The sequence below is a fragment of the Heterocephalus glaber genome, unplaced genomic scaffold (assembly GCF_053883595.1).
Source record: "Heterocephalus glaber isolate CG9 unplaced genomic scaffold, H.glaber_assembly_v1.0 deba00001497, whole genome shotgun sequence".
Taxonomy (NCBI): Eukaryota; Metazoa; Chordata; class Mammalia; order Rodentia; family Bathyergidae; genus Heterocephalus; species Heterocephalus glaber.
In genome coordinates this window covers 67034360-67050122 of record NW_028258320.1, presented here as the reverse complement: position 1 = coordinate 67050122, position 15763 = coordinate 67034360, and the positions used below count along the sequence as shown (strand labels likewise).

Here is a 15763-nt window from a genome sequence, read left to right as displayed (position 1 = left end):
GCTATGTGACTTCTCTTCAGCAAGCACAATGTTTTCTGTAATAACATCTTCATTGGAGGACTAGTAGATGCTGGCACCATATTCTTGGACTTCTAGAACTATGAGCTAAATAAACCTCTTTTCTTTATAAATCACCCAGCCTCTAACATTCTGCTATAGTAAGAGAAAACAGACTACGGTAATTTCACAGAAGCATTTGTTAAAACTGCCACTTTAACAATCCATTTTATTCCAAAAACTTACTTTAAGCCAAGGATAACTTTTCACCCTACACATCTATGTTCTTACAACTCAATCTCAAGTAAACAAAGTCTTTCCATTCAAATCGTATAATCCCTAGAACCTAGTCAATCACTGGCTAATCCACATTTTGAGTAAAATACACAATGAACATATACTGAATAAGCAAGAAATAAATATAAATAAATTTCTACTACTACTTCTAAAAGCTGAGGAGTCAATATTACCAAACAACAAAAGACAAAGAAAATTATCTTTAGATCCCTCTGTTGAAAGAGATATTAGCTCTATGAAAGTTCCTTATAAAGGTCAAAATATTTTTTAAATGAAAAGCTATCCGGAAAACTTACGTTAAACATAAATACAAGTAAGATCTATCATGAATCAAGGAAAGAGAATTTACCTACTCAAGTCCAAAACACAGAAAAGTAAAGTAATTCTCAATGCTCTCCTATTTAAGACAGTGTTTTACAATCATATATGGAAAAAAAGGGGCAGATGGTGGTGGTGCATTCCTGTAATCTCAGTCCCTTAGGAGGGAGAGGAAGGAAGATCACAAGTTTGAGCCCAGCCTGGCAACTGGGCAACTTAGCAAGATACTGTCTCAAAATTAAAAATTTAAAAAGGGCTGGGAATTAACTCTATTCATTTTCCAGTATCACTAAAGGAATGTGGGGGCAAAAATCCTTTTTATCTTCTGGTGTTAAACTTAAAGGAAAACCCTGCACCCGAAGGGGGTCACAACTCATCTCCTGTTAAAATAATCATGGTTTGCTGGCCTATACATGTTCCCTTCCTTTCAACACTCCTCTCCCACTCAGAAACATCTTCACATAGGATTCAACTCTCCCATCTATGACAATGACTTCCAAAACAAATCTCCAGGCCTCATCTTCACCATCTCTAAAATGCCAGGAATCTGTAGAACAGTTCTACAGGAAATCTAATAAACCCTTCTACTTCTGATATATAAAATCAGATTCATTTGCTTCTGAAACAAGCACCTCTACTTCCCAAACTAGTCTTGGAAGGCAGAAGCTATATTCTGCTCTATATAAATATACCTTCAAAATCTAGAAAATAACACTCACAGGCTAAATCAATGCCAACAATACTATAATTCTATACTCAAATCCTTAACATTCCTTGGCCTCCCCTGCCTGTACCCATCCACAAAACCAATACTCATTCAACCCTATTCAAGTGATCCTACCTGTCCCTCCCTGTTCTTACTAAAAATGTCTTTCAAGCATTTATCTCTTCATTCTTATACTTTTAGTCTCTAGAGCATCTTCAATCTCTATGAAATACACTCTAAAATAATCTTCTGAAAGCAGCTGTGTAATGCTATCTTCTACTTTTCTCCAATTAAAGGGTTGCTATCTTAACTTCTTTTGCAACAAATATGGCCCTGATTTTTCACATGACACATTTACACTTCAGCAAGGTCCTTGAAAGTACTTCACAATTCTTTTATTTTATTGGGTCCTTTTCCAACTACCTAAAATCTTGATGCACCTGCCTGCTTATGCCACATCTATAGCAGCCTCAACTGAAAAAGTACTTTGTACTAAATTTCTGTATTGTATTATCTAAGCCTCAGTTCAAATCAGTGAGCTTTTTATGGTTTATGCATTTGTTACTGTCTGTCGACCTCAACTACATTTTAAATTTCTAGAGAGAAGGCACTGGACTTCATGCTTTTTTGTATTCACCATAGTACAGCAGGACCCTCAGTCTGGGAGCCAAAGATTGATTCTGGTCCATGGTCTGTTAGGAACCAGGCTGCACAGCAGAAAATCAGCAAGAGGCAAGTGAGCAAAGCTTCATCTATATTTATAGCTGCTCTTCATCTCTTGCACTGCTACCTGAGCTCTGCCTCCTGTCAAATCAACAGTGACAATAGATTCTTGGGCCAGGTATTTAGCTCAGTGGTTCCGGCACCTGCCTCACAAGCACAAGGTCCCGAGTTCGATCCCCGGTACCAAAAAAAACACAATAGATTCTTATAGTGCAAACCCTACTGTGAACTGTGCATGTGAGTGATCTGGGTTCCAGGCTCCTTAAGAGAATGACGATCTGAGGAGGAGCTAAGGGGGTCATGCTAGCATTGGGGAGTGGCTGCAAATACAGATTAACATTACCAAGAGGTTTGCCTGCATAGTTACCAAATATAGCACTTGCTTGCAGATTCATACCAAAACCCTATCAGTAAGTAACAAGTGACAATTTGAATCTAGTAAAAGGTTTCATAGTGGTGAGTGAGTTGAGGTACTTTAATTATACAGATGCATCTGGTGACAAGCTTTAAATCAGAACCTGACACTTATTTTAGTTCATGAGTGGTCCACCCATTATTTTATTTACCACTTCTGTCCATGCTGCTTTTCTGCACTGTGCACTGGTCTCAGTATTGTACTGCATTACCTAAGCCTTAATTCAAAGCGGAGGCCTACAAGCTAACCCTTGCTAAAATTAGTAAAAAGTAAACATCACTGGAGAGCTTCTTTGAAAAGCTGAGATAGTGTAAGACTAAAACAAAAAGAAAGTGCATTTAAAAGAAAATACTGAGGGCTGGGGATTTAGCTTAGTGGTTTCACCACCTGCTGCAAAAGTGCAAGGACCCGAGTTCGATCCCTGGTACCAAAAACAAAACAAAACAAAAAAATACTGAGACTCCTACTTAAATTATGAGGTCATTGCAACAGATAATTCACATCCTCCAAGCCCGTTTTGGGTATGTGGCAATGAAGCCACAAGACCTTCAAAACTACTTTGCCACATGAGACCAAGCACGTTGCATTTAAAACAAGCTTTTGGAGTTTTTCAAAAGAAAAAATGTGAACACAAAAAACAGAAGCCAATTATTGAAGGCCACTGCTTCATCAAATGTGTCTACACTGAGAGTATCATTCGTAGTGGCTAATTGCATTGCTAAAACTAAGAAACCTTTTACTACTAGTGAAGAGTTGATCCTGCCTGATAATAAGGACATTTGTTATATGAACTTTTATGAGAGGTTACAGTTCAAAAGGAGGTATGTGTGCCTCTTTTGGCTAGCACCGTAACTAGGGAACTTGATGAAATAACAGAGGATATTAAGGCATAATTTTTAGGATTAATGAGTCACTGTGGTATGTAATCCAGGTTGATGAGTCTTATATACAACAAGGCAACAAAGCTTGTTATATTATGCTCGCTTTTGTTGCCAACCAACACCACAGGTGCAGAACTACTCAAGTCTCAGAATGAATGATACATCAGGAAAACTGAATTGGTCATTTTGTGCTAGTATATGCAGGGATGGAGTGGCTATCACAACCGGACAATTTTCTGGTTTCACTACTTGTATCTAAGAGGTCGTTTCTGAATTGAGTCTATGCATAATGTCATCCATAGAAAAATGCTGGCTAGCCAAAAAAAAAATGTCACCTGAACTTAACAATGTTTTGAGGGATGTGATCAAAATTATCAACTACATTTAAGTACATGCCCTTACTGCACATCTGTTCATACAGCTCTGTGAGGAGTTGGATGAAGAGCACATATGTCTTCTCTTATACAAAGAAGTCAAATGGTTTTCTAAAGGTAGATCACTGGCCAGAGTCTTGAAATTACAAGAGCTGCTCCAAAGATTTTTTTTAGAAAAACAATCATCACTGGCAGCACATTTCAGTGATACAGAATGGGTCATAAAACTTGCCTGCTCACATGACATATTCAACCTGCTCAATGAACTCAATCTGTCACTTCAGGGGAGAATGACAACTGCATTCAAGTTGTCAGATAAAGTGGCTATATTGAAAGCCAAAGTGAAATTATAGAGGCAAGGGCTGAACTTTGGGATTTTTGACATGATTCAAACATTAGCAGAGATTTAGGAAGAGAGAGGGCAAGGGCATTCTTTCTCCTACTTGGTGCATGATCACCTATCTTAGCTTTCAAAAGTGTGTGAGGACTACTTCCCAATCACAAAAGACTCCTGAACTGGAAAGGGATGGATCCAGGACCTATTTGTGAATAAGCCAGGTAAACTGACTTTATCTGTGCTGGACCATGATCAACTGCTTGAGACTGCAAATGATGGTAGCCTGAAAAGCATGTCTGAGACAACTTCAAATCTCTATACATTCTGGATTAAAGTCCTGAGATTAAATCCTGAGACTGCCACAAAAGCACTGAAAAACCTATCTTCATTTCCAAAATCCTATCTCTGTGAGCCAGGGTTTTCTGCAGTGACAGTAACCAAAACAAGCTCATGGAGCAGATTGGACATAAGCAACACACTTAGTGTGTCACTATGTCCCATCACTCCCAGCAGGAAAACAAGCTCAGAGCTCCAAATGATTCTGTATTCTGGTGAATTGTATAATTATTTCACTATACATTACAAAGTACTAATAAATGTAATGCATTTGAATCATTCTGAAACTTGTCTCCTCCACCCTGTGGAAAAACTGTCTTCCACAAAACTGGCTCCTGGTACTAAAACAGGTTGAGGACTGCTGCCATACTACATGGACAAAATGTTCTCACTACTGATGGTAGTAGAATAACTAGTAGTAGTGGTGGTGGTGGCAAATATATATAGTAGCAGGAGTTCACATTTACCATATGGGCAGCTCTAAGATGTTTACATTTATTATCCCATTCATTTCCCAGAACTATTATGACAGGTGATATTATAAAAAGACATAGAAAGACAAATGTTATTATTTAGGCTCATCTGCTTCAGAAAAAAAATTAAAGTTACTACTTGGATCAAAAAGATCAAAGAAATTTAATCAAACTAAAATAAATGGAAGATTCACAAAGGCAAGCTAGAGATATTCTGTGGTTTTAACACCTAAACCATTTCCTCTTATAAATGAATTTGAAAAGTCCATAATATTAACATCTTTCCATAAGAAGAGCTAAACATTTCACTATAAAGTACGAACATAATGCTATTTAAAGAATTAATTCCTTGTTTTACCCTTCTATCAAACTTGCATTTTGAAAATTCTTTACCTAACATGTGAAACAAGGCAGGTGATAACATAAAAGAATTTAATCTTGTAACTAACTTCTGATTCTAGAAGGGTGTTAGGGCAATGGCATAGTTTGAATCTCCCCAAATACCCCAAATTACACCAAGTGAATAGGAAAATAAAAGCAAAACACATCAATCAAAACCAGGTGACCAGTACTTTAGGTAACAACAGTATTCACTCAAACTCTTCCACAAACTGCAATGATATAAACTAGATAAAAATAATTTTTAAGACACACTTAAAAACAACAAAAACATCCTAAAAGCAGACAGAAGCATAGGCTGAGATTAATATTTAATCTTAAAAAGCTGCATCTGAAAGAACGAATTGCTAGCTTGTGGTTTTCTGGTCTAACAGCACTGTCTAACCTGAGCCTAGCTCAGGGCTAAGGCTGCAGAGAAATGGTGCAGTTTGGGCAGCAGAAACCTGAAGCTTCAGGCGCTTCACATGGAAGATAATGCAAAACTAGCAGAGCTAATTTGTGAACATAACACTTGACCAAATGCCTTCAATCGTGGGTAGGGGCAAAACTGAAAATAGATCTCACACTCCTTCCTATTAAGTATGCTTTTTGTACTTGTATAGACAAAACAAGTTTGAAACTATTTGAGATGCATTATAGGACTGAGCAAATAAATAAAAGTTTTGATGTCGCTGGGAGCCCTGAAATATAAAATGAGCTAAGAACCAAGGTAAGGAACAACTCCCTATGAGGATGAGTTGGAACTGGACACATTAAGTGAACTCATGATTTCTAAATTACTCATATGCATATATGTTTTATGTATGCATATATTCACATGACTGACTGCCTGCCTGCTGAAGGGATCTCCAAACACAGTATGTGAAGTAGCAATGAACACATCCAACACCCAAACCGTGGCCTCTAATACCATTTTCTATTAAAATCTGGACTCTGGAAAAAGTTGATTCTAGGATTGTGGTAGAGGTAGGATAAATATCTAACAGCTTATGATAGCAGAAAGTAATAACGCCCTCAAGAAAACAAACAAACAAAAGACAGATCATGAGTACACAGAAGCAGCTTAACCGTACCACAATGTATACATAGTTCAAAACATGCTGTACCAGATAAACACAAAAAATAATGTTTTAAATAATAAAACTAAGTAATCCAATAGTCCTTTGCTGCTTTCAGAAACTGATCTTTTCTTCTTTACATTGTTGTTTTTTCATTTAATTTATCTTCTGTTTACATATTGGTATATGTTTTCTTTGGAAAATATCTTAAATTCTTTAAGATAGATGATAAACTATAAAAGTAAAAGATAACAATCTTGAGAATATGACTGTAACACATAAGATGAAATAATACAGCCTCTTAATAGCAAAACTACAAATACAGCAATTGAGCTTATCTGTGATTTAAAAAATCAGCTTCAGTCAACTCAAGAAAGCATGCAACCATTCAGAATGATTGCTTTTTAAAAAGTAATTTGTTTTTTTGGTACCAGGGATCAAACTTGGGACCTTGCGCTTGCGAGGCAGGTGCCGGAACCACTGAGCTAAATCCCCGGCCCTAAAAAATAATTTTAATAAATTTATTTAATAAATAATTTTAGCTAAATCTTGGAAACAGCCCAAATGCCCATCAACCAACGAGTGGATAAAGATGTGGGTTTTTTATACAATGGAATACTACTCTGCCCTAAAGAAGGATGAGCTTCAGACATTTATAGCTAAAAGGATGAACCTTGAGACCATACTCTTAAGTGAAATAAATCGGACACACATGTTTGAATGCCATGTTGTTTCTCTGGTGTGAGAAATCAAAAGTGGAAATAAGGACTAAAATTGGGGAGATTGGGTCAGTGGTGTCCAAAAGTTGTGTTTCTTCCTACTCTGGGCAAGGAGGAGAGGTCATCCCTACGTCCAGGACTGAATGAATGTTTGAGACTTTACCTAATGAGAAAGACATCTTTGGAATGGTATTTCCTAAGTCACGGGCAAGATTCCACATAGATGACTAGATAGCGGCTGTGTTTAAGAATGGTGCCTTTGAAATACTGGTGGTCCCAGAGTCTAGTTATCTACCCAAAGGGCCTGCAATTTAGTGTTTTTTAACATCCACTTACTCTGGCAGTCTGAACCTTTTCCCCCAACTGAACTCTGACTTTCAAGCTCTGAGAAAATATCCCACAGGACTGGGCCCTCCTTAACCGTCTGTCTTCTTGCTAATCTATGTAAATTTCTGTGGTGGCTATCTTATGTAAAACACAGCAAAAATTCAATGTACATAGTTTCTATTAAAAATTAAAGAAATCATTAAAAAAAAAGAAGATAGAGAAATAGGAAGTAGAGAGAAGTTCTAATAATTCCCCAAATTATATATTGCATGGTTTCAAAAATATTTCAATACATATGGTAATTTGTTTCATTTATACCACTTGGTCCTTAGTTCATTGAAAAGAAAGTTTTGTGCTATTATCTATTTGTTTCTTTTTTGTAAGAGTCTTTTTTCCTATGACTTGTACTCTTAACATTCCAGCCATTCTTTTAAGATTATAGTACACAGTGTATTAACTGTTATTCTTTAGTTATGAAATTTTGCTGTATTTTTTCATAGACATAAGGAGACTTTTTAAAAAATATTTTCTTTATTAATATCTACTTGTATTACATTGAAATAAATATTTTTTTAAATGTCAAAAGCAAAATGTCAGAACCAATTTTTATAAACAAGATTTTTTTTCAAATTCCAAAGCCTGGGAAATTGAAAACTATATTTCAGATAATTAGAAATGAACCTCCCTTTACATTATCAAATCCTTTTTAAATTAACAAAATTCACATTCTTGCAACCAAATGTGAAAAAAAAACCCACAGTTTTGCTTAGAGATTTTTTTTAAGACATAATAATAGAAGGCACATGTAGTGTAGGCTTACTGTTTGATAGGCAGTCTGGATTAGTTTCCTATCTCTGATCACAATTACTAGCAAGGTAGCACTCATCCATTTTATGTAACTTACACTATGACACATTAGTAAGAGCACAAGCTAAGATGTGAACTCAGTGTTTTCTGCAACTCAAAAGTCCATTGTTTCTCAAAATCTTAAACAGATAAATTCAATAAAAATCTTCACACAGACTTTTCTGTAAGTCTGAAATTACTTCAAAATAAAAATTTTAAATATTTAAAAGTCCTCACACAAAACTTTCATTATTTCAAGTTGAACGGTTTAAAAACTAAAAAGTCCTCACATAGAACCATAGTTCTATCTGTGGATGATGAATTCAATATTCCATTTCATGGAACTGGGGAAGAAATTAGAAGAATTTTACTTGATGCAAGGTCAAGTTCTGAAAAGCTTAAGAAATGAACATTTATAAAAACATTAAGACAAAACTACAACTATGGTAGATCCATATGGTATTGCAGCAATTTGAATTTGTTTTAATAAGTCTTATTCAATGGGAAGAGATGTGAGTATGCATGCATAAATATTAAACACCCAGAAAATGTCAACTTAGGACAGCATGCTAATTAAAAACAACTTTACATAAAAACAAGTCTACAGAAGCATCTTAATTTTATTTAAAATTTTTTTTCTAATTTTTATTTTTCTTAGTGCATATGTGCAGCATACAATGATTATACCCTCGTGGGGAGTTGGTACATGTACATGACACATCTTAACTCTTTTCTATCCCCTTCCCTTCCCCTCTTCTCTCCCTATCTCTTGATCCCTTGCCCATTTGAAAAAGATCTATCTCCCTACTTCCTAACATCTTTTATTTTGTTCTTTGTACTTTTGATTTCTCAGATAAAAGAAACCATGTGATATTTAAGTTTATGTGTCTAATTCATTTCACTAAACATTATGGTCTTAAGGTGCATCTATTTCCTTACAAATGACTCAAGTTTATCCTTCTTTATGGTAAGGTAGTACTGCACTGTATATAAATATCACATTTTCTTTATCCATTCATCTGTGGAGAGACATATAGGCTGCTTCCAAGATATAACAATTAGGAATTGTGCTGCTATAACACAAGTCTATCACTGTAATATGATGTCTTTGACTCTTTCCAGAAGATGGAATTTTTAGTTTTAGCTTTTTGAAGAATCTCCATACTGATTTTCATAGCGGTGGTATCAGTTTACACTCCTACCAACAATGAAGAAGGGTTCCTTTTTCTTGCAGCCTTACCAGTATTTGCTATTATTTGTTTTCTTGGTGTACTCATTCATTCTGGAGAAAGATGGAATCTCAGTGTTGTTTTAATTTGCATCTCTCTAATGGCCAGAGATGTTGAACATTTCTTCATGTATTTAGCAGCCATTTGTACTTCTTCTGAGAAGTATCTATTCATTTCAGTTGTCCATTACTTTTTTTCTTTTTTTTGGTACCGGGGATCAAACTCAGGACCTTGAACTTGCGAGGCAGGTGGCAGCACCACTGAGCTAAATCCCCGGCCCTGTCCATTACTTTTTAATTGGGTCTTGTATTTGAAGGGGGGGGGGATCTGATTTTTTTTTTGAGTTCTTTATATATTCTAGATATTAGTCTTCTGTCTTAGTTACCTTTCTCTTGTTGCTGAGACAAAATACTCAATACCCAAAGTTAAATGAGGAAGCATTTATTTGGCTTGCAGTTCATAAAGGTTTCAGTCCATAGTCAGCTGGCTCCAAGGCAGGGTGGCATGGCAGAAGACGATCACAGAGGAGAAACAGTTCATGACAAACCAGGGCAGGCAAAAGGCAGCAAGCAAGTGACAAGACACATTAACAGCAGCTTTTTCTGTCCCCTGTAGTCTTATCCAGCCTACCCACCACTAGGCAGGTGGCGCTCACACCCTTAATCCTACCATTGCACCATGAATCAATCCCAGATTCACATCCTTGATCCCAGCATTACACAGCCTAGATCCAGCCACCTCAGAAATGCCCCACCAATGAACACATGGGGCTTTGGAGGGACATCTAGACATAAGCCATAACATCTTCTGTCTGAGGAATAACTAGCAAAGTTTTTCTATTCTGTAGGTTGTTTCTTCACTCTTTTGGTTGTTTCCTTTGATGTGCAGAAGATTTTTAATCTGATATGATCCCATTTGTTGATTCCTGATACTATTTTTTGTGTAATTGGGGTTCTGTTCAGCAAGTCCTTGCCTATGACTTCAAGACTTTTACCTATTCCATCTTCCGGCAGATTAAGCCAGAAACATCTTCATTTTAATTGGTATATGCTCTTTTAAAAACTCTGACCACTCTTATGTGTTTCAAACCTTTTTATATTACTAAACACTTAAGGTAAAAATGATCTCAAGAGGACTTAAGTCTTTGTTTGCTAAATGTGATCTGGTAAAACTAGTTTGTTTTTGTTTTGGGGGTTTTTTTGGTCCTTCCTCCAAGAAAGGAGCTATTATTATTTGTCCTACCATTTTTTTCTAGTATCACTCTGCTTCAGAAATGAAAATAAGTCACACAAGATGAATTTATATTAAAAAAGGATAATAATTGAGATGCTTAGCGACATATCTTTAATATGAATCCTACAAACTTAAAATCTACCTGAACTGAGCTATGATTTTATATCAAGGAAAAGGTTTATGAGAAAAACAGTAATTTAAACTTTCAATAAGAATATGGAAAGACTATTTGGACTTCAACATAAACATAAAAAAGCTAGGAAGAGTTGAGAATAGTAACTTATTCCCTCTCTCATACACACTGCTAAGTGATCCTTAAACTACATAGACAGAAGCACGGCACCACAACATGGGTAACTTTTACGTGATTAGGTTTATAAAGATAGTGCCTGCAAAGACCTTGAGATAACGTATCTCCAAGGGGAACCCTGTGCCCTGCTCCTGGGAGACAGGAGCACAAAGGAACCAAGGACCCCTGTACTAAACAGGGTTCTCTTGGGGGCCCCCTGGGAGGCTTAGAAGTGAAGGAGGAGGATCATGGCGTCTGTATACTGTGGTGGGAGGCCAGGTTTGGTGGGTGCATCTTCAGAGGGGGTGGACCGGAGAGAGATGGCACTTAGTCCATTAGTATCCTTGAGCTCTTGCACTGCTGCCCACATCCAGCAGAAATTAGTGGTCTGAACTATTATAGGTCAATATTTGGGGCCTAAGTGTCTTCACTAAAATCACAAATCTCTTTGCTCTGGTTAAGGGCAGTTTATGAGTGGTTTTTAGGGTTTGTCAGTATCCAGTTGATATCTGATGCTACTGTTGTCACTGACTTTAATACTAGAGTCAAGATGTCATAGTTGTTGCTGTCAATTGGTTTTCTCTGTATGCCAATATCTAGACTGCCTGGGGGTCATAAACAATACTGCAGCTCATATGCAAAGAACTTGGCACTGGGCCAAAGAAGCCACAAACCCAGCACATAAAACAAACAAAAAGAGAAATATGAAAAGACAAGGCAATAAAATGCCTCCAAAAGCTCCCAATTCCCCCAAATCCAGTTCAGGGGACAGTGAGGTAGAGGAAATCGTAAGCCACAAAGCAGAAAGGTCTGAAAGGGTACCAATGGAGTTGAAACAGTTCAATAAAGTGCCTGGGGAATACAGAGAAAATGTAACTAATCAGATAATGACCCTAATGAAATAAATGATCAGCAAGTCTAGAGAAGGCACTAATAAAAATCTAGTGGAGCGAAAGAAAAAGATGCAAAATATGAATGCCCAATAGTGTTCTCAGTAAAGGTGCTGGCTACATAACCCAAACTTACAGGACTAATGTAAGTACATAATACTAATGGACTAATACAAGAACATATTGATAAAAGAGTCTATTTTTCATGCTTTTACCGCCAACTCAGTTGTGTACTTTCAAGCAATATTTGTCTTTATTTTTTGACCAGGTGACATGGTACAAAAAAATCAAACAGTATTGCTTTAAGTGAGTGATATTACAGGTAAAGTAAGAGAATGGTAAGCAAAGGTTAATAACAAAGCTAACAGTCAGCTACAAGCTAAAAGACATTTAATCAATCCTTAACCCCACCAGCATCACTAAGGCAAAATAACTAGTCTTTTCTAAACACTGACCATAGTGCCTATTACATCTATTTTATTGTACACTACAGTTCTTTTAAAAATACAGCACATCTGGACATTTTTGATAAAAGAATTATCAACTAGGCTTTCTGACAATGATGTACAATCCTGAATCTCCTCAGGACTTAAATATAACCTTGGTACCCAAGTATTTTATTACAGGTTAGATATAAAAATTAAAAGTGATAAGTACCAAGTAAGTGGGAAAATAAGGGTCATAGAAATGTAGCATACAGACAGTGTATATATACTTGAAATGATTAGGAGAGCAATCAGGATTAGCAACAAGTAGCTTTTGAGCCAAACCAGAAAAGGTTGGTCAAGAAACATAAAATGGAGTAGGCCAGGAAAAGTGAGAGTCGACATAAGGAGCTTGGTACTTTAAAATGTCTAAGCAGGGAACAGCAAGCAAACTACAGCCTATGGTCCAAGTCCAGCTCACTGCCTATTTTGTATGGCCCATAGACTCCCAGTGGTTATGTTTTTAAATGGCTGGGAAAAAAAAGAAATCAAAAGAATATTTCATGACACATGAAAACTATGCAATTTATATATAAAGTTTACTGCCACACTGTCACCCCCATTCTTTACATACTGTCTATGCCTTTGCACTACACCACAGAGTTCAGTAACTGCAACGGAGATCATGTAAATCATAGAGCCTAAAATATTTACTATCTGAGCCTATACAGAAAAAAATCTGTCAATCCCTTCTCTTAGTAAGGTCTATGTGGTTAAAGCACTATGAATGAAAGGCTGAGCAGACAATGGTGAGAAAAAAAAGTAATGAGAGACTTATCGTCTGGGAATTTGGATCCACATCCTAAAAGCAGGGGTGAAACTATTAAAGACTTTTAAGTAGCAGAGATAAATTAGATTTGGATTTTGAAAAGATAATTCTGATTGTCATATTGGGAAGTAGAGTGTTAGTAGGTAAGAAAGCTAGTGTTGTTTAGCAGTTCAAGCAAGATATGAAGACGGCTTGGCCTGCAGTGGGGGCGAAATAAAGAGGTGAGGCAAGATTATTTCTGAACCCACACGGGTTCAAAGTCTGGTTAAGCAAATTTCCTGAATATTATAACAATTCTCAAAACTGTTATGCTAGGAACAACTCAACAGATTAAGTTAAAAATATGACAATAACATTATGCACTTAGAAAGTTTGGGAATTACTGTAGAACAAATACTCCCTCCATTAGAGTGTTTTCTAAAATATGGTTCATATTTTATAAGCTAGAAATGACTTGTATTAAATTTATGATTAAAGAACATACAAGTAAATAATATACTATAAATTAACACAAAGGGGAATAAGCACAAATAGTGCATAAGTACATTTTCACCATACTTTGTTTCCCATAATGTAGTAATGACAAAAAAAGAGACATACCTGCTGCATTCCAACAATGTAACTTTAAGGCGGCCTTCAGTAAGTGCCCAATGTTGTATGTGGATATACTCTTCATCTTCTCCAAATCCTTGCAATGTTTGGTATGGAAAAAATGGCTTAAACCTGACAAAAGTAAAGGTAAGTATAAATTTGTGAATAAACACACAGTTTAAAGTGTAACAAAACCTACCTGCATTGAAAAAAACACAAAGCAAAACAAAACACCTAATGCTACATGTTCCCTATAAAATCAAAGCTTACTACACTTCCCTGTAACTGGTGCAAGTGGTACCTTTTCTGTAGCACCCAGCAATCCTGGATTTTGTCATGCTCTCATTGACAAAGCAGGACACATAGAACAAAGGGAAATATAAGGCAGCAATGCCAGTAGGGCCAGAGGTTTACGTGGAGGAGGAGAGACAGGATCTTTGGACCAAACAGAGTTTTCGTACGGTATAAGATCAAAATTCAAAATACATAGTTCCATGGAAACAATAATGATTAGTATAAGATGATGATAATAATATCAGCAACAACTAATGGCATAAAAAGTATTTATCACAAATGTTTACTACTTACTTGTCAGGCAGGTGCAACGTGCTTCACATGCATTATTGTTCAAGTATGTAATGCTCAGACCCTTGGGATGGTACTCTGCTAGCTCCCCTCTACAGATGAGGAGCAAAGATTAGAAAGATATAAGAATTGATTCAACTCTAAGATAGTTGAGTGGCAAAATCAGAATTCAAGCTGGTCTGACTCCATCAAAGCCCAAACTACATAATACCTCAGTTACTTATGAATTATTACAGAACTTTTGTGCTCATCATCAGTACTTTTGACTTTAGGGAGATGCTTGTGCTAGGTTAGAAACTGTAGGCTTAAAACACTTTTAATTCAAAATAGAACTCATACTCTCCCATTAAAGCAAAAGAAAATGAGAGAAAATTGGACTTTATGCCTGTTGTTTTCAATTCACCCTACAAAGTCACTAGCCATGACATCTGCCTGCTCAAAAAAATTTAATGCCTTCTTACTGATCACAAAAAAAGAGTCAGCCAGGTGTGGCACTGGCACATGCCTATAGTCCCAGGTACTTAGGAGGCTGAGGCAGGAGGATCACTTGGGTCCTTGAGTTCAAGACCAGCCTGTCTCAAAAAAAGAAAAAAAAGTAAAAGGTCTTAGTTTCATATTCAAAGTCCAACACAAAGTTTTCAATCTAGGAAATCTACCTCATGGACCTACAAGACACTATGCATATTCTTATCTTCCAGGCCTTTTGGTTCCTTTGGTACTGGAGATTTTCCCTATACTGCAAAGTGTGTCCAACTCTGATGCTCCTTTTATATTTGGCTTCAGGTCCTAGATCATAGCAGATGACATCTGCTGGATTCTCTTCTCCTTGTCCTCCAGTCTTTTAAACAGATGTACATTTATTTATGTCTTGAAATTGCCAATATGACTTAGTCTCACAATTCTCTGTAGCCCTCAATACCTGATCTCAGGCTCAAAAACTTGAGTACATATTGAGGTGATTTATAAAATTTCAACACCAAAATATCAAGAATCCACTACAGCTTACACTGGAAAATACTGACAGGTTAGGGGTGTGGGGAGAATGATGCTTTATAGTTTCCCAGTAAACAGGATTAAAGGGAAAACCTTCTAAAGGAAATGGAGTAGACACAGACAATTCTCAGTGCTTTCTCCTGTTTCTGAACTAGTATAGAAAGCAGAAAGCCTCTTCAGTTTCTCCCAAATACTACACTAATCTGCATTTGAAGTCATTGGATTCAGACAGACTGGCACCAAATTTCGGAAGTAAAGAAAAAAGAAGACTAGGAACTAAATTTATTATATTAATACAATGCCATAGCTAAGTGCTTTAAATGCACAAGGCTTACGGCTCCTGAAGAACACAGAACTGCCACTCCAAAAATTATAAATATCAGTACATATACTGGATACTGAATTTAATCATCCAAGTTATTTAGCTGCTCCAAGAATCAACTTTTCTTGTCAAGTATAAACTTAAAATATACTCCATTCAAAATGAATACAC

The 15763-nt window shown here is 36.4% G+C and overlaps 1 protein-coding gene across 1 annotated transcript in view; it reads right to left on the bottom strand.

Annotated features, from left to right (window-relative positions):
- The window catches only part of Pdzd8 (PDZ domain containing 8), a 111280-nt gene that overhangs the window by 56775 nt on the left and 38742 nt on the right, over positions 1 to 15763 (bottom strand). The window contains exon 2 of the mRNA XM_004838847.4: positions 13702 to 13824. Coding sequence (XP_004838904.2) covers positions 13702 to 13824 — 123 coding nt within the window. The remainder of the gene's footprint in view (positions 1 to 13701; positions 13825 to 15763) is intronic.